This window comes from Phaethon aethereus (genome assembly GCF_964289735.1).
Source record: "Phaethon aethereus genome assembly, chromosome: 3".
NCBI classification, from domain to species: Eukaryota; Metazoa; Chordata; class Aves; order Phaethontiformes; family Phaethontidae; genus Phaethon; species Phaethon aethereus.
Window position 1 is genome coordinate 38966 of NC_138576.1, and position 19258 is coordinate 58223.

A 19258-nucleotide genomic window follows, 5' to 3' on the forward strand; every position below is an offset into this window, starting at 1 on the left:
CGTCCAGATCTGGAGCCCTTGGCACAGGAGAGACACGGACCTGCTGGAGCAGGGCCAGAGGAGGCCCCAGCAACGCTCCGAGGGCTAGAACAGCTCTGCTGGGAGGACAGGCTGGGAGAGCTGGGGGGGCCCCAGCCTGGAGCAGAGAAGGCTCCGGAGACACCTTATTGTGGTCTTTCAATACGTAAAGGGGGCTTACAAGAAAGATGGGCACAGGCTTTTTAGCAGGGCTTGTAGCGATAGGACAAGGGGTAATGGTTTTAAACTAAAAGAGCGTAGATTTACATTAGATATATGGAAGAAATTTTTGACAATGAGGGTGGTGATCCACTGGCCCAGGGTGCCCAGAGAGGTGGTTGATGCCCCATCCTGGAAACATTCCAGGTCAGGTTGGACAGGGCTCTGAGCAACCTGCTCGAGTTGAAGATGTCCCTGCTCATGGCAGGGGGGTTGGACTAGATGGCCTTGAAAGAACCCTTCCAACCCAAGCTATTCTATGATTAACAACAAATGTATTATTTTAATCTTACCAGTATGCTATGAAATCTTTGTTTCTGATAAAACTTCTTACTAGGATCAGTCTAGTTCATCTAAATTTGAAGTTGTCATACTCTTGGAAAGCTCTACATTAATAAAGCAGTAAGCGTATCAGAGCTCGCAAGGTTGTCAATTTCCCTTCCCTGCCAGCTATACTTTTAAAATTCATAGAAACTGTTTTTTTCCACAAACCTATAGAACTTGTGCTAGCAGACCCTGCTGCCAGATTCCCACTGAGGAATCTCTCCAGTGAGGCTACAACATTGTGTGGACGGCAAGAAAACAAAGATTCCAGAGTTCAGAATAGTAAACAGCAAGTGAACATCTGTGCTCACAGTGCCTACCGGGAAAATAAGTATTAGACAATCTCCATTAGACAATCTTAATTTTCCTCCTGGGAACTTTACTCAGGATTTTCCCAGGAGGCTTCTGTAGTGTATCTATGTAATATAATTAAGATGCATTGGCTGTGTATCCATATGGGTGGGCTGTAAGCATAGGAAAAAAGTCTCACATTAGAATGGTGAAATTAAATCTACTGCTATTAACCATCACACATTTGTTAGTACATAAAATATATTTAATTAAAACCAAAATACCGAACATTAGATTGATGAAGTTTCATGCAGCGGAGATTTCACTTGTGTCCTGGCTGCAGCAGACACCTGTCTGCACAAGGTGAACAGAATGTGCTTTTGGAGACCACTAAGTAGATGGTAGTGCTGTCAGAGCTCAAAATCTAAGCTCTCAACATCCACATCTAAAGAATCTGGAGCAAAAGAAAGTGTTATATGGTTCCTTCAGCTTCAGGAAGTCACTGTGACAGTTGGATACAAGACCTTCAACTCAGATGACCAACAGTTACTGCAGGAAGAAAGGTATAAACATATCAGAGGAAGCTGTTCATAGATAGAAAATTTCATGCATGGTTCCATGCAAGTTTCTTTACGCTGTTCTTTACTTTTAACTCCATTACAAGGGATTCCAAACCCTCTGTTTCTGAAGGTCTCATTCATTCAGGTTGCTTCTTCTCTGGTATTTCATCCGTGTCTCTTGCATAAAGTTTCTGAAGGCTGGTTCTTCATGACTCTCCTCAGTAACTGGGGGGAAAAAATCCACAATTCAGCACTACTTCAGCACTTGTTCTACTTGTTTTACTGAAGAAAGCTAGGGTCAGGCTAGTCAGAGCAACACATAAAGTCTATTTGATCTTCAGCTTCATGACAAAAGAAATAACTGATCCTAAAAATCAATGGAACAGGGAAAGAATGAAGATTAAATCTGCAAGCTATGTAAGAGGAAAATCACACACTGCAGGAACTTAGAAGATTGCTCCAAGACCAGGAGTCACAGGAAAAGGGAAGTGAGCTAGGGGCAGAGACTGTAAGGCCAAAAAGATGATGAAAAATACTGGCATTAATTAGGTTCAGAGGTCATCGCATGCTCCAAGCATAACATAGTTTATGCATGCTATACACCTATTAAATATAATTATTTGAACAGAAAATTTACAATTAAACTTTCACAAAGGTTAGAGTGGTATCACTGGACTAAGCATTGCAGCTGGGCTTCTGCTACAGGTTCAGACACCTATATTTAGGTGACAATGTTTGCTTGTTTTCTACGCTCTCACTACAGTCAATCCACTTAATGAAGAGGGCATTTCCTGACTAGAGAGGCAGCCTTTAGACCAGACCCCTCATTCCCTTACCTTCATGGTCAATATCATCAGCGTCACTCTCCCTCTCTTCTTCTTCATCAAGAGTTCCTCGTGTTAGGATCAGCTCAGAGGGGCCCATTGCAGAAGCATCATCAGACCCTTGAAGGGAACAGAAGTGGCTATACAACAAAACAGCATGCTAACAAGTAAGTTAGCTTGTGCTCTGACAATTTCTATTTGCACATAAACACAGCAATTAATACCTACTCTAAAGGGACAGAAAGCTGTTGCCGTTTCTGGATTCCAGAGATACAGAACAGACTGCGTCAGCACCATACTCAACCTCATGTAAGGCAACAGTTCAACGAACAGAAGAGCTTTCTCATATTCCAATTTGACTGTTTCACCTTTTCTAAAGTATTTAATTACTTCTAGTACGTCCACTGCTTTATTTACACAGCAGGGTTTCTTCTTCTCATGTCTGTGACTGACACATGTAAGAGCTAAGCCTGGCCCATCCCACAGGAACTATAGCCCCACTCCTCTCTACTAACATGAAGCTGCTTTCATGCTTTTGCTGTGAAGACAGAAAAGCACTATATAACTTCTCAAGGCAGACCCTTCAGACAACTTCTGCAGTAAACTTAACCTTCATGGTAAGGTACCTGCAAGTGTGTTGCCCTGCACACACACGCTGCCCATGTCCTTCCACAAGTGTTCCAGCTGCTCTCTCTTTTGTTCATTTTGAGCTTTCTCCTGCACGTACAAAGTTACACGTGGATTCTGAGTACATTTAAAACATCAGTAGAAAAGTAATCTCGACCAGTATTAGCAGTTTGTCCCCCGGAGAGAAAGCAGAAGCCAATAAGCAGGCCTTACATCACAACTAAGGTTACATGGAACTTTTGGATAAACACAGAAAGCAACCTCCAACATGATGGGACTTCAAGAACATTTTCAACAACATCAGGAAGCCAAACTCAGTTGTGCCTGCAGAGAATTGTCCTCTGGACAGCCAGAACTCAAGGTGAACAGAGCTACTGATTTTGGTACTGCGATTCAGTCTTCGTTATTGTCAAAATAATTGTTGTAAGTCATTATAAGTCAAAACAGTACACTTCACTGGTGTGGAAAGATACAGTGATATTCTCAACAAATCAGTCTGCAAAGCTATTTTTAAAAAGGTCTCTATCCTTCTGAATGGAAGATATAAAAGTCTTTCACAATCATTTTCTTACAATTTGCCCAAATTATTAGCGCTAAAACACTGAGCAACATCTGTTTTATGAAAAGTCTTTACTTTTGTGAAGATGTGCTCCACCAAATCTAGGAAAAAAAGACAGATGGTGAGCTTCAGGACAGGAGTTTTTCCACACTGAATATGATTAGTAAATGAAATGTTAGACCCTCCCAACATAAAGGCAATTGTGTGCATAAAAATGACCCCAAGATACACTGCCCAGAATCACAGAATGGTAGGGGTTGGAAGGGACCTCTGAAGATCATCTCCTCCACCAAAGCAGGATCACCTAGGGCAGGTTGCACAGGAACGCATCCAGTTGGGTTTGGAAGGTCTCCAGAGAAGGAGACTCCACAACCTCTCTGGGCAGCCTGTTCCAGTGCTCCGTCAGCCTCACAGTAAAGAAGTTTTCCCTCATGTTGAGGTGGAACTTCCTGTGCTGCAGTTTGTGCCCATTGCCCCTCCTCCTATCACTGGGCACTACTGAAAAGAGACTGGCTCCATCCTCCTGAGAGCCACACTTCAGACATTTATAGCATTGATAAGGTCCCCTCTCAGCCTTCTCGTCTCCAGACTAAACAGCCCCAGGTCTCTCAGCCTTTCCTCATACGAGAGATGTTCCAGTCCCTTAATCATCATTGTAGCCCTCCGTTGGACCCTCTCCAAGAGTTCTCCACCTCTCTTGAACTGGGGAGCCCAGAACTGGACACAATACTCAGGCCTCACCAGCGCAGAGTAGAGGGGGAGGATAACCTCTCTCGACCTGCTGGTGACACTCTTTTTAATGCATCCCAGGATACCACTGGGTCTGTTGGCTACCAGGGCACATTGCTGGCCCACTGCTCTCAGGATAACTTATTGTCTACCAGGACTCCAAGGTCCTTCTCCATGGAGCTGCTTTCCAGCAGGTCAACCCCTAACCTCTACTGATGCATGGAGTTGTTCCTCCCCAGGTGCAGAACTCTACACTTGTCCTTGTTAAATTTCATGAGGTTCCCCTCCGCCCAACTCTCCAGTCTGTCCAGATCCCGCTGAATGGCAGCACAGCCTCCTGGTGTATCAGCCACTCCTCCCAGTTTTGTATCATCAGCAAACTTGCTGAGGGTACATTCCAACCCTTCATCTAGGTCACCGATGATGTTGAACAAAGCCAGACCCAGTACTGATCCCTGGGGAACACCACTAGATACAGGCCTCCAGCTGGACTCTACGCCACTGACTACCCTTTGAGCTCTGTTGCTTAGGCAGTTCTCGATCCATCTCACAGTCCACTCATCCAACCCATACTTCCTGAGCTTCACTATGAGGATGTTATGGGAGAGAGTGTCAAAAGTCTTACTGAAGTCAAGGTAAACCACATCCACTGCTCTCCCTTCATCTACCTAGCTAGTCACTTCATCATAGAAGGCTATCAGGTTGGTCAAGCACAATCTCCCCTTGGTGAATCCATGATGACTACTCCCGATAACTATCTTTTCATCCATATGCCTAGAGATGGCCTCCAGAAGGAGCTGTTCCACCACGTTCCCAAGGATGGAGGTGAGGCTGATCGGTCTATAATTTCCTGGGTCTTCCTTCTTGCCCTTTTGGAAGACTGGGGTGACAATGGCTTTCCTCCAGTCCTCAGGCATCTCTCCCATTCTCCATGATTTTTCAAAAATGTTGGAGAGGTGTTGCAACAACGTCAACCAGCTCCCTCAGCACTCGCAGGTGCATCCCATCAGGGCCCATGGATTTGTGAGTGTTCAGTTCAGCCAAATGATCTCTAACCTAAACCTCATTGACCAGTGGAGAGTCTTCCTCCCTCCAGGCTTTTTCGCTTATCTCCAGGGTCTGGCATTCCTGAGGAGTAGTCTTAGCAGTAAAGACTGAAGTGAAAAAGGCATTCATTAATGATATAGTATACAGGTATAAAATAGTTAAAAATACTTACCAGTGTTTTTCTCAGGCGCTCGTATTCTGGACGATATTCTCTGAAAAGATAAATAAAGAGAGTGCATTCAGTCTGAACCAATACATGATTTATATTAAGTAAGGATCACCTTGGAGGCTTGTTTCTACCCCAAAAAAGTCTTCTCTAGGCTCTGATGTTGGAGAGACATTTCAGAAAGACTAACTAATCTGGTACTTTTTACCCAGATTTGGATGCTGAAACCAGTGGATGCAAAATAAGTGAACATACTTTGTTAAAATAGCTGACCTTTCTCACACCGTCTTGCTGGATAAGAAATTGCACCAGCTTGACTGAAGTAGTCATTCCACTGCTATACCTTATCAGCAGATTTATCACTCTCCTCCAATCACAGACATGACTTTCTCTGCCAGAATTTGTGCCTCTGTATACGGCGGGGTTGTAAGATGGGAGTTTGGTCCGTAGTTGGACACTGGGTAAGAAGTAGATAGCCAAGAAAATGGCAGCAGAGGGGTTAAAAGATGGAATTTTGGCCTGTGAGAAGAACAGTAGAATATCATTGTGTTCCAACCACAGACCACGCGGTAGCATATATATGGAGAGGTTATAAGATGGAATTTTGGTTCGTAGTTGGACACTGAGTGCGAAGTAGATAGCAGAGAAAACCGCAGCAGAGGGGTTAAAAGATGGACTTTTGGTCCGTGAGAACACTGCAGTTAGCACACTGAGAAAAACAGATAGCTGGGTGAGAAGTAGATAACAGGCCGGGTGAGAAAAAACAGATGGTTTCCCACAGAGATAAGAAAGTTGAACAATACTAGGGGAGGACGTGGAGGGAGGAATCCTTGCAACATCTTGCTATTGGCTTAACCATGATTGATAATATGCCGTGCGTACAGAGCCTACAAAGCAATAGATGGGATGGCTATGGCATGTGCAGTGCACCTGACCAGTGGGCACATACGCCATAGGCTCCCTATGCTGAGAGTCGGCAACAGAGGCGTGTTTCGGCACTTGCTGGTCACGCGTGTCGAAACCCGCTCCTCTGCAAATGTATAAATACTGGGGTTTCCCCAAGAGCAGGGGGGCCGGTGTTCGGTGAGGCCACCATTGCCTCCGTGGGGATGCCCACGTAAAGGTGGCACCTACCGACTGCTGGGCTGAGCGCACGGCACAGGACGACACAAGAATGTACGGATGGGCCATCTTCCTCACAGTCCTCGGGTTGGCAAGACAATCGCTTTGCAAGATACCCTTAGTGTAACGCATGCTTGTAGTTAATAAAACGCTTACTGCTTTTTCCCCTTGTAGTCCGTGTATATGTGTCTACTCTTCTCGGGAACCCTCAAAACCACCTTAAGACAGCCTCCTAAGACAGTTCAATGGGATCTCATTCAGAAAGACTGTTCACAGACTTCCAAACTATTGTACCACTAAGGGACCTTTGAAATATTTCTTTAATGAAGTAAGGATAAGTGGGTGTGGATACGCTCTGCTCAGAATCATGGAACAGTTTGGGTTGGAAGGGACTTTGAAAGACCACCTGGTCTAACCTCCCTTGCCACGGCAGGGACATCTTTCACTAGATCAGGTTGCTCAAAGCCCTGTCCAGCCTGACCTTGAACGCTTCTGATGATGGGGCATCCACAGCTTGTCTGGGCAACCTGCCCCAGTGTCTCACCATCCTCACTGTGAAAAAATTCTTCCTTATGCCCAATCTAAGTCTACCCTCTTTCAGTTTAAAACCGTAGCCCCTCGTCCTGTCACAACAGACCCTATCAAAAATTCTCTCTCTGTCTCTCTTATAAGTCTCCTTTATATACTGCAAGGCCACAATAAGGTCTCCTGGAGCCTTCCCTTCTCCAGGCTGAACAACCCCAACTCTCTCAGCCTTTCTTCATAGGAGAGGTGTTCCAGCCCTCCAATTGTTTTTGTTGCCTTCCTCTGGACCTGGTCTAACAGATACTTGTTTTTCCTGTGCTGGGGACCCCAGTGCTGGACAGAGAACTCCAGGTGGGGTGCCATGAGAGCACAGTAGAACAGGAGAACTGAACATGAGCCAGCAGTGTGCCCAGGTGGCCATGGCCAACAGCGTCCTGGCCTGTATCAGCACTAGTGTGGCCAGCAGGAGCAGGGCAGGGATCGTGCCCCTGGACTCAGCACTGGTGAGGCTGCACCTCGAATACTGTGTTCAGTGTTGGGCCCCTCAAGACAAGAAGGATGTTGAGGTGCTGGAGCGTGTCCAGAGAAGGGCAACAGAGCTGGGGAGGGGTCTGGAGCACAAGTCTGATGAGGAGCAGCTGAGGGAACTGGGGGTGTTCAGTCTGGAGAAGAGGAGGCTGAGGGGAGACCTCATTGCTCTCTACAACTGCCTGAAAGGGGCTTGTGGTGAGGTGGGGGTTGGTCTCTTCTCCCAAGTAACCAGCGACAGGACGAGAGGAAATGGCCTCGAGTTGTGCCCAGGGAGGTTTAGATTGGATATTGGGAAAAATTTCTTTACTGAGAGAGTGGTCAGGCATTGGAACAGGCTGCCCAGGGAAGTGGTGGAGTCACCATCACTGGAGGTATTCAAAAAACGTGTAGACGTGGCACTTCAGGACATGGTTCAGTGGGCATGGTGGTGTTAGGTTGATGGTCGGACTTGATGATCTTAAAGGTCTTTTCCAACCTTAATGATTCTGTGATTCTGTGTGATTCTGAGAACCACCTCCCTTGACCTGCTGGCCATGCTTCTTTTGATGTCGCCCAGGATACAATTGGCTTTCTGGGCTGCAAGTGCACGTTGCCGGCTTATATGAAGCCCTTAACTAGGGTTTCATTATGTAGGCAGTGTATGCCAGAAAAATCGTTAGGTTATGTGGTAAAACTCCTCAGCACCTCCAAAGAGCACAGAGACACATTTAGCGGAGGAGGGGAAGCGCAAATAATACTGCCCAGGTACTCCCAGGTGCATCACAGGAGGGCCATCAAACCATCAAAGACCCATCACAGCAAGCCCAGAGAACACAGAAGCACGGTGGCAGGCAGGGGATCCAAATTAAGGACTCGGAGGAAGGGCAACCCCATCCCAGCTCCTCCCAGGGCTGTCCCAGGAGAACCATCATCCCCATGGTCCAGGCATGAAACCCATCACCGTATCTCGCTGGGAGCTCTCTGTATCACCTTTCAAAGAAGGGTGGCTGCCTAGGGGTGCGTGACTCACGGGATACAGGGAAAAAGTATTTGGGGATAGTACAGGATTTATTATGGGACGCTTAGGAGAGGAACCAAAGATGGGCAAAGGGAGGGATTTAGGAGATTTGGGGAAGAAAAAGTGTGGGAAAGAGAGGGATAAGGGAGTAAAAGGGTCTACTTGCATGTAAGCAGAGACTAAGCAGTATGCAGACCTGGGGGCATGACCAGGCCAGACTAATCAAACCTGGGAGCATGAAGCTGTAGCAGCCTCTCTCCAGCTATCCAATCCACCATTTTCCTCTAACAATAATCTATGGTCTGGTTTAGGTGCTTCCAAGTAATCCAAGCTACTGGATTTACTTTCTGCTGTTATAGAGCAGCCTGGCAGTGTTTCATGGGGAGGAATCCAGTAAGGAGCAAATTCTCAAAAGAATTGTGGAATTTCAACTTTCTCATCTACTCAGTCTGCCAAACTGATCTCTTAGCTTCCTGAGGACAATTCAAACCTTAATCATTGTATGGAATGAAAGGAAAAAAATTACTGCAGAGGTTTGCTGGCACAGGTAACTTTTACTTTTTCACTGAACAGTTAATTTACCACTGAATAGTTCCTTTTGACTGCTGCTTTTTATGCTGACTCTTGCACTTAAGTTTATTAGAAACACTAGACTACCTTGGCTGTGAAAAGTGAACAGTCCTCCAAATCAAAGGAGTGGGCTCATGAATTGGTAACTTCAGCAAGTATTCACTGGGTCAGGGACCAAAGGTTATCACCTTACCTCTCATATTCATCTACAGCTTTAGAAAGCTGAACAAAAAAATCATCCAGTCCTGTGCCAAGCACAGCAGAAACACCAACCACCTATAAAAGAAAACCATATACCAGAAGAGTAATTAAACCAAGTTTTTAGGTAACTGATGGATTATCACAGCTGGAAAAACTAAGCAGTTTCTATCTACAGCACTACAAACCATTTTGGGTGTAATACTGTGTAGTGTTCCACATAGGGCACTTAAAATATTTTTGTTTTGACTAAATTATCATAATCTGTATGAATGGAATCACTTATTTATTCTCATTGTCTTTCTTGTAATATCCATAAAGCCGTTTGCTTGCTTCTTCTTAAGTAAGAGCTGACGAAAAACACAATTAGCTGAACCTTTTTAGCACAAACTATGGGATCATTAACATCCTCCAATGTATAGTGTTTTCAAGGAAACTGAATGGATTTGTCCTCTCAAAATCTGGTAAGTGGAAAAAAAACCCCACACTTTTTCTTGCATCAGCAAATATGTAGGATTTTTTTGTTTGCTTGGTTTTGAGATTCTTTCCCTTCTTCCTACATAGTAAATTGCCCAACTGTACTCGACACTTTCAGAACAAGGAAAATTATCTCAGATGGGAGATGCTGCAACACAGAGCATTACCTCTTACCAGCCTATCTCAGCTTTCTTCTGATGATTCACAATTCCGTATTAAATGATACAGGCTGCCAGTCAGTGTGACAAGCAACTAAAGTTCCTTTATGTTCAAACCAGCAAATCCTCGCCCCCAGTGCAAGGCTCATCAACAGATTCCAGTTCAAAAGGGCAGTGCAAAGCTCTTTTACAGAAGGACAGATGGTTAAAGTGGGAAGATGCCTCTGGAGATCATCTAGTCGAACCTCTCCTGCTCAAAAAGCAAGCAATTAACTAGAACAAGTTGCTCAAGATCTTGTCTGAGTGTGTTTTGAGTATCTGCAAGGATGGAGACTCCAGAATTTCTCTGGACAATCTGTTCCAGTATGGTCAAATTAGTAAAATTACAGTAATTCTGTTTTCCTCTTCTGTTAAGAGGAACATAGTTTCCTGTATTTCACTTCATGTCTACTGACTCTTATCCTTTCATAGGGCACCACTGAAGAGAGCCTGTCTCTGTTTTCCTTACATCCTCCCATCAGCTATTTATGCACATCAATAATATCCTCCTTGAGCTTCCCCTTCTCCAGGCTTTTATAAGAGGCACTAAAAAAAGGAAGATTCTTACCTTCAGTGAACTGTAAAATTCATCCAACACTAAACTCATAGAACGAGTCAGGTTACTGACGTAGGATGTCTCTTGATTCAGGGCATCCTGAAAAGTCTCAAAGTCCTGCATCCATTCTACTGCAAAACTGTGGTCAATTATATCAGTCTGGAAGGAGAAGAGAAAATCTTCTGAAGTTATTACTTCTGAAGTTATTATTATGATGAATTTTTAGTCTTAGGCTGTTAAGTAGGCAAATTAAAAATTTTAATTTTAAAGTTACTTTCAAAATTCTGATCTTTTCAAAATATTCAGCCCTGGTCTGAAGTTTTCCAAGCTCTGTTTATAATCAAACCAACTAGTTGAATATAGGAAAAGAAGACAAACAACCACTATCCCAGTTTTAAATAGGCATGTTTAAGGAAAGAATTGCAAGTTTGAAGGCTTCTATGGTTCACTGGAAAGGGGCATCCAAAAATTGCATACTGTACAAAAAAGTTTAAGTTGTAAATATTAGATTGTATGGTTGAGACCAGACAAGAACAGTCTTCACTGAAGACCCCATCCATTCTTGATTGCCTTGGGGTCAGCGGGGAAGAGGGAGCCATTTCCACGTTGGGTAACAGCCTACAGGATCTTTTTATAAAGTGAGCTGTGCTCTAACCTGACGAAGTTATAATCTAAACGCAGTGCAAGATGATAGACACAAACAGGTGAGATGGTTCCATAATTTTACAGGGATTAGTATGTAAACAGTCTATTAAAGAGTTTTATAAACACATCTTGCCACATGTATATCCACTATTGTCACAGTATAGAGACATTTAAAACTCTGATATATTTCATCTCCCAGCACCAAGGGGAAGGAGGAAAGCAGATAAAGAAAGTATTGCCTAGCATTACTCAAGAGATTTGAGACAGAACTGAATCCATCAAGGGTCAAAGCCTGACTATTTAGAGTTAGCTTGATTAAATTCTAGAAATAAAATTAACTCTACAAATTACTTTTGTTTTTTCCCCTCCGCAAATTTTAACGTTGCTTAAATCTGTGTGTTTGTCACTGCCCATACACCAGTTCCTTGGGATTCTTCCATTCCCATCAACACTAAAATTTAAAATGCTTGTCAAAAATTTCTGCAAATGCTGTTGGCTTTACTTTTTACTGAAGGCTAAACATCAGATCAAAATGAAGGTTAAAGTAATGAATCTTAAGCCTTGGGCCTACCTTTCCCTACCTATACTGATGAAGTCCCATTTCTTTCAGTCTTTCAAAAAAATTTATTTTCTTAAGAATGATTTTCCTACCTCATGCCTTTTTCTACTAAAAAAGCCTATCAGCTTATTCTAAAAATACTGTCTAGAGTTATAAAGAAAACAGTGTACAAAAACTTGCTAAGTAAGCGAGCAGATATGAAAGACATGCATGGTTTGGGTCACGGGGAAGATGTGTGTAGTTGGACAGTAATCCTACTCAGCTGGTGTGAGGCAAAATTTCACATTCAAACATGGGTTTTCTAGAGGAAGCGTATGGGATATACGTGCACCCACACACAAAAGATTGCTAGGTTGGGGAGCAATTCCTGGAATACAAAGGATGTCTGTGGGGAAAAGAAAGAATATTCACACCAAAAATCTAATCTTTTAACATGTGAAATTTTTATGTTTAAAGAGCCAGCTACTTGTTAAGTTCAAAATCATTCCTTCAAGTCTACAAGTACCTTACACAACAGTGGAGATGTATACCTAGGCTAGTATCTGCTTTCTGGCAAATACTGGCATATTTTTAGTGTTACTAATCAGGACCAAACACCTTTTGTTAAGTTTTGCCCACTACAATACATGGGACTCCTTCCTCAAAACAGGCAGGTGTTACACAATTCCTACTGTGAGTCATCAGCCTGCTGCTAAGCAGAAAGAAATAATGATTAAGACAATTGTTCTGAGGAAGCAGGGTACTGTAAGAGCAGATTCAGTAATGAACTTACCCTTATGTTACAAAGTTTCCTTACAGCCTAAGGTTAAGGTGCAAAACCTTTTTCAAATGGTTACTGTCATCTCTAACTCAAACATTTGGGTTTGATAACCGCCAAACTCTGATTCTTCTTGTGCATTTGTATATCAGATTAGAGACCCTTTTAGATTTGGTTTTCAGCCTGCAGCTCGCTCCCGGCCTCTGTTTTCTAGAAAATCTTTTATTGTAGTAAGACAAAGACACTACAGCAAAGCAAGCTTAACAGAACAACGTTCCACTAGGACATAGAAACCACAGCTTTAACTTACTTTGTTCATGACAACAATGAAAGGTAGCTTTGTCTTGTACAGGATGCTGGGGAGGGGAACAAAAAAACCCACACACAAAAAATGTTAAAAAATTAATTTAAATTTCACTAGAATAGAAAACAAGTTAAGCGTAAGGCAGGCAAGACTTGTGCTAAACTGAATACATTTGACTTCAAAAGATAATTATTTTTCTCTGTATCAATTAGAATGTAATTTTTACCCAGATCCTTCTTACCACAGTTGAACAAAATATGCCACCTCACCCTTCAAGATGTAAGTGCACATCCGTAAGATATAAAATCTCCTTCTACACACCCAGTTGATTCCGATTACTATTTCTATGACTCTCAGATCCCAGTTTTTAACTCTCTTGGCATTTTCCAATTATTGTGACTCAAACCTTAGGTTTTGAAATATTATTTGTGAACTGAGCAATGAATTCAAATAACTCAAAACATCTACAACGCAAAACTACCTTGAAACATGAGCCTACCTATTCATTTCACTGTCTGTATTCTAGCACCTTTTGCCCAACACTAATGTCAGAAAAAGCAGCATGTGATAAGACACATTTTGCATACTCCTACCACAGTGACATAGCTTCTGACCTCGATACAAGGGTTGATAGGGTTTTTTTAAAACATTTTACCACCATTTACCATGAATTATTACAGCTCTAGGTATGTTGATCTTTACATAGGTATTTACTCCCTGGTTTAACATGAAAGAAAACACATAAATCCATGTACAAGGAGGAAGACAATAAATCAAGAACTCCATGCTATGCTGAGCTCCAAACAAATCTTGAACAATCACTGAAATAATATTAATGAAATAGCCTAGTTTAAGCTCTTTTTTGTAAACATAAAATATTTTATTCTATCTTGATACATCTTAGATAAATTATTTTATAAGCAACAGGCAATGTGTTATATCTGATGTAACTAGCCTTCATCACACTAAGGTCTTACGGATTATTTAATGTTTTCAGTTGGAGTTTTGACCCAATGACCTCAGGATGTCCACTGGCACCTAAATTATTTTGCTTATCCAATGAGAAAACCACTAAAGGCAGAGAATAACCACAACAGCAGATTAAGTGTATATGAGGCATCAAAGTGCACTTGCAGCCCAGAAGGCCGATTGTTGGAGCAGGGCCAGAGGAGGCTCCAGCAATGCTCCGAGGACTGGAGCAGCTCTGCTGGGAGGACAGGCTGGGAGAGCTGCGGGGGTTCAGCCTGGAGCAGAGAAGGCTTCAGAAACAGCTTATTGTGGTCTTTCAGTATTTAAAGGGGGCTTATAAGAAAGACAGAGAGACTTTTTAGCAAGGCCTGTAGTGACAGGATAACGGGCAATGGTTTTAAAACTGAAAGAGGGTAGGTTTAGATTGGACATCAGGAAGAAATTTTTTATGATGACGGTGGCAAAACACTGGAGCAGGTTGCCCAGAGAAGCTATGGATGCCCCATCATTGGAAATGTTCAAGGTCAGGTTGGATGGGGCTTTGAGTAATGTAATCTAGTGAAACCTGTCCCTGCCCATGGAAGGCAGGATGGACTAGATGGTCTTTAAAGGTCCCTTCTAACCCAAACCGTTCTATGATTCCCCTCCAAAATAAGTATCAAAGAGACTCAGCAATCAAAATAGATGGACTGCATTTTCACCTTTTCTTACCTGCAGGCATACAGCATGTTGGACATAAAGGTGATAGGGTTAGTACTGCGAGAGGTGTCCATCACATAAACAACAACCGAAGGAAAAGAGGAAGCCTGGAAACACAAAGTAAAAGATATTTTAATTAGAAGTACATGCTGTTCAACAGCCACTTCTTTCACACAGCCTCACTGTCAAGTCATGTAGAAAACACTTACCAAGGCCTCAGTTATGATGGTTCCTGATGCTGACCAGGTGAATACCTCAATTTGCCCTGGTGTGTCAATAATAACATACCTGTTAAGAAGTCACCCCCGACAAACAATAAGGGAAAATTAGTTAAACATGAGGTCCTGTTCTGGCTAGATTACCATAAGCACATAACAGCAAATCACAGGATTATTCTGTTACAGATCAGATAAGCTTCCTCCAAACAGCAACAAGATTTATGGGCATGCCTGAAAATTTCCTGAATTTTCTAAGAAGCACATACTCTCTTCAAACTCTTCAGAAGAAGAATTAACTGTTGTCTACTCGAACAGTGCGTGAGAAAAAATTACAGTCTAATGGACAAGAAAAGCAGCACTGGAATCAGCAGACATTTCTTTGATGGATCCAAAGAAAGTCTAATTTATCTGTTCTAATTCTGTGCCTTTTTCCACATGAAATTTATACCAAGGCTGAAAAAAAACCTAGAAGACATGCAGAGAACATGTTTAGAATTTCACATGGTTGTCCCACACTTATCCCAGAAAAGTAGAACTTGGTAGAATGTACTCACTTGGATGCATTTTGTCTTTTTTCAATAAACTTCATCACCTGATGGAAAAAGGAGTATACTTTGTATTTAGGCTCACAACATTAAATTTTCATAATCATTTCATAACAGTAACTACATTAACTTGCACAGCTGCGTGTACGTATCAAAAGAAGATTAAAGTCTCTAAGCTTTTCAATGTGTGAAAATGCCCTACTAAGGAATGATGGAAAATGATCAGACACTGCATAGGTCAAAGACAACCTTGATTTTGTCTGTGTTCTAGTACCTGGCTAAAGAAATGGTATAACAAACGCAGTTGTTCCCTACCTGTTTACTAAAAGATTGTGCACTGTCTCAATATCTTGCATAAGTTCCCACCCCAGCGCTGATTTAGCATTATGATTTAAGAGAGCAGTCAATTATCAAATAACCCTAGGAAAACCTAACCCATTTCCGGAAGTGACCTTCCCTACTTCAAAATCAGAACATTCATATGAAAGATTTTATAGTGAAGATAGTGCAACAGAACATTATGTACAAAGACTAACGAATGTTCTGTATATGTGGCTTCTAAATTTTACTTTTAAAAAAGCTGAAAAACTGAAATCTCTCAAATGAAAGCTAAAGCACTTGGACTGCTTAGTAAAATATATGGTTCTGTATGGAGAATACTCATGTAACTCCAAAGAAATACTAGGAGGCTAACCAAACACAGCGCGCTCTGAGACTCCAAACACACCCCCCACCCCCCGACGAGTCTCCAAGCACAGTATTTGCCACACAGTATCACAAATCGCGATAGGAGGACAAGGCGTAATGGTTTTAAACTAAAAGACGGCAGATTTCAACAAGATACATTTTTCACAATGAGGGTGGTGAAGCACTGGCCCAGGTTGCCCAGAGAGGTGGTTAGGTGCCCCATCCCTGGAAACACCCCAGGTCAAGTTGGACAGGGTTCTGAGGAACCTGATCTAGTTGAAGATGTCCCTCCTCATTGCAGGGGGGTTGGACTCAATGGCCTTTGAAGGTCCCTCCCAACCCAAACTATTCCCTGATTCTATGATCACATAGGAACAGCCTCGTACCTGATCAAATCTTGTAGCAAAGAGATTGAGTGAGGTCACTATTCCACCATTTGGGCCCAGCCCATATCTAGATGCTTCATTTAGGAAAAGCAGATGTTTATGGAGACCTCTGAGGGCTTCTTTTTCAATCAATAGTGGGCCATGTACAACGCGCATTGGATACCTTGCGGCAAAAGACAATACCCCTAATACACAATTACATCTTCTAAGTGATGTAGTAGCATAACAAATACAAAGTCGTCTCTCTCTTGCCCAAACATGTGATGGACAAAAGGAAAAGGGGCTATGCCATTGCTTCCCCAAGCATTATCATTGTGACAAAGGGAAAACATACGTATGTGTATACATCAAAGCCATCTTCGTCTTTCCAAAAAGAGTTACAACACAGGCAGTAACTCAGAATTTAACAATGCCCTGAATGCACTTAATTTTAAGAATTTATACTTCAAAAGATAATTGAAATATTTCTTGCACAAATAAATTTTTAGCAGAATTTAAATGCTAATGGGAATGAATGTTGTAAAGATACTCAAAACATCAGCTTAGAGGTGAATATTCCAAAATCCTTTTTCATGCACACAGATCTGTATACTAGTTATGTTCACAGAAACAAAGAATTATTTTTTTAAACTGCGTAAGAACCAGCACCGATTCATCAGTACATGTTGTCTTCTATGGCCACTACTCTCAGTATCCAAACACGAGGCCAGATACCCTCCTTAAGCACTATTTCATGAGATGCTTAAACTCTAGCAAAGGCTAACAGACACAGTAAAGCAAATAATGCACCTACATACCAAAGTGAAGCTTATACTTGGATGTTTTGCTGGTAACTCCAAATCAAACAACAGACAAAATCAAGAATCCTATCCCCCACAACCTTTATTCTTCTCTAAAATATTAAATTCAAGAGTCACACTAGCAAGTCAAATCCAAACACTGCATATTACTGCCACCTGCACAAGCTATTACTTAGGAGACAAAGGACCTCCATACCGCTCTGGAAGTGTGGCCATTTTAATATAATGTTACTGAACTACAGTCAAACTATTGTGCAGCAAGAGCGCACAGTCGAAGTCTTTGAGATTCAGAAAGACAACAGTGCTTTGATTACAGTCAAACGATGGGAAAACTGTTTTCTCTACCTACTACAAATAGGAATTTGCATATTTGTTTATAACAAATAAAATTAGACATGTTAAAACATGGGGGAAAAGGCTGCTGGCTTCCACAAAGAAAGACACAAGCTCTTCAAAAGAACAGAAAAAAAAAAAAAGATGTGGGCAGAGAGCCCATTATTTGTAAAAATGTACTATTAGGCAGAATGACTTTTAACACAGAAGAAAATTACCTAAGGAATACCAAATCTTGTAGAACATACGTTTCTAACCTCACATGCAAGAAATACATAGTCAAAAACTTCTGATCTTCACATAACATTCTGCATTACTGCAATTCCAAACGCCTCCTGCCCCCTTTGTCGTGGTGTGCAGAAGTGACAGACAGATTTCACAAAATCTGAGATTTCAAATATCATTATTTAGACAAAAAAAGGATACTGTTTCATGACTTCTTTGTATTTCACAGTGTCCCGGATATCTAGAGGAGGAAGTTGTATAAATAGTTTTAGAACATCACTTTTAAAATAACCTTCTTATTCAATTTGCTGATAGGTGAAAGCTCTTCTTTTTCTAGCAAGTCTCCTTTTGTCTCAGTAGTAGATCTATCACCACCAAAAATCTCTTAAGTAGGATAAATAAAATCTAACAGATTTGCTATGCTGTCAACATACATATGAAATTAAATGTAATTCATGCAAAACACCACCAATTTAGGTATTTAGCAGTAACTGCTTCAGTTTAATTTTATTCTCAGCTGATCAACATCAGTTAACAAAGTAGACATACCCAACTGTATTATTAGAGATCCAGCACTTGAACAGATACTCTAATTATTCATTTGACGTAAATAACACAACTTTGGTATCCACGCTGCCTTTCTTATCCTCCGGAGAGGCAGGCTGACAAACTTTAAGAGACAGGATCCTCACAAAGCTAATGCTTGATAAGGCCTTTGGATCGGCTAAATATAAGGTCTGTTTTATTGTTAAGGTATTTTCTCTAAAATTCACATATTTTAAAATGCTTTAAAGAAGTTATTTGGTAGCACATACGGCTACCACTGTTCTGGATGTAGGGAAGCAGATTGAATCTGCTCCTACGTTCATCACTGACAAAGGAAAAAAAAACCCAAAAGAACCCAAACACATCAAATCACTCCGGATGACGTAGGAAAAAAAAAAAAAGTACAAACGCGATGGAAGGATGCCGCTGGTCCTAAAAACTCACACGTTAAAGACTGACAGGAGAAAGGAGTTCAATTAAAAAAAAAAAAAGTCTTAAAGTCCTTCTTGTCTTAGAACTTGGAACCACTTAAAGAGAATACAAGCAACCCAGCCAAATACCTCACACACCCTGCCCCTCCGTCCCCCGCCCCGGTTCCGCAGAACATGACAAGCAGTATTCCAAAAACGCTGTTATGTACCTACGGCAAAACGCGCTTTCTTCTGGCGGACTCCACGAACAGGCCACACGGCTGGCTCGGGACCACCCCCCCACACACCGCCCGCCACGGCCAGGGGCTCAGCCGGGGCGGCAGGACTCACCGATGTTGGCGGGGAAGGGCAGCTCGTGCACGGCGGGGTCCAGGTTGATCACGTACGGGGGACGCCGTTGCCCATGCAGGTGGGCCGCGAGTCGCTAAGGGGACACAAGCAAGCGTCGGGCCCCGCTGGACAGGAGGACAGCGCTGAGGGAAACCGGCAGCTCCCCACAGCCCCCCAGCCGCCCCTCACCTGCACGAAGGTAGTTTTCCCGGAGCCGGCCATGCCCAGCACCAGCACGCACACCGGAGGCGCCTCCGCCAGCCCGCTCGCCGCCGCCATCTTCCCAG

At 42.5% G+C, this 19258-nt stretch overlaps 1 protein-coding gene across 1 annotated transcript; it reads right to left on the minus strand.

Moving 5' to 3' along the window:
* Positions 1-1545: 1545 nt before the first annotated feature.
* Positions 1546-19250, minus strand: GPN1 (GPN-loop GTPase 1; the record flags this gene model as incomplete). Its single annotated transcript, XM_081998109.1, has 14 exons — positions 1546-1637; positions 2249-2356; positions 2863-2953; positions 5371-5410; positions 9303-9385; positions 10550-10696; positions 12809-12854; positions 14483-14577; positions 14680-14758; positions 15243-15280; positions 16307-16373; positions 17866-17905; positions 18972-19065; positions 19161-19250. The coding sequence occupies 14 exons, from the start codon at positions 19248-19250 to the stop codon at positions 1546-1548; spliced, it is 1110 nt and encodes a 369-aa protein (XP_081854235.1).
* Positions 19251-19258: the final 8 nt, after the last annotated feature.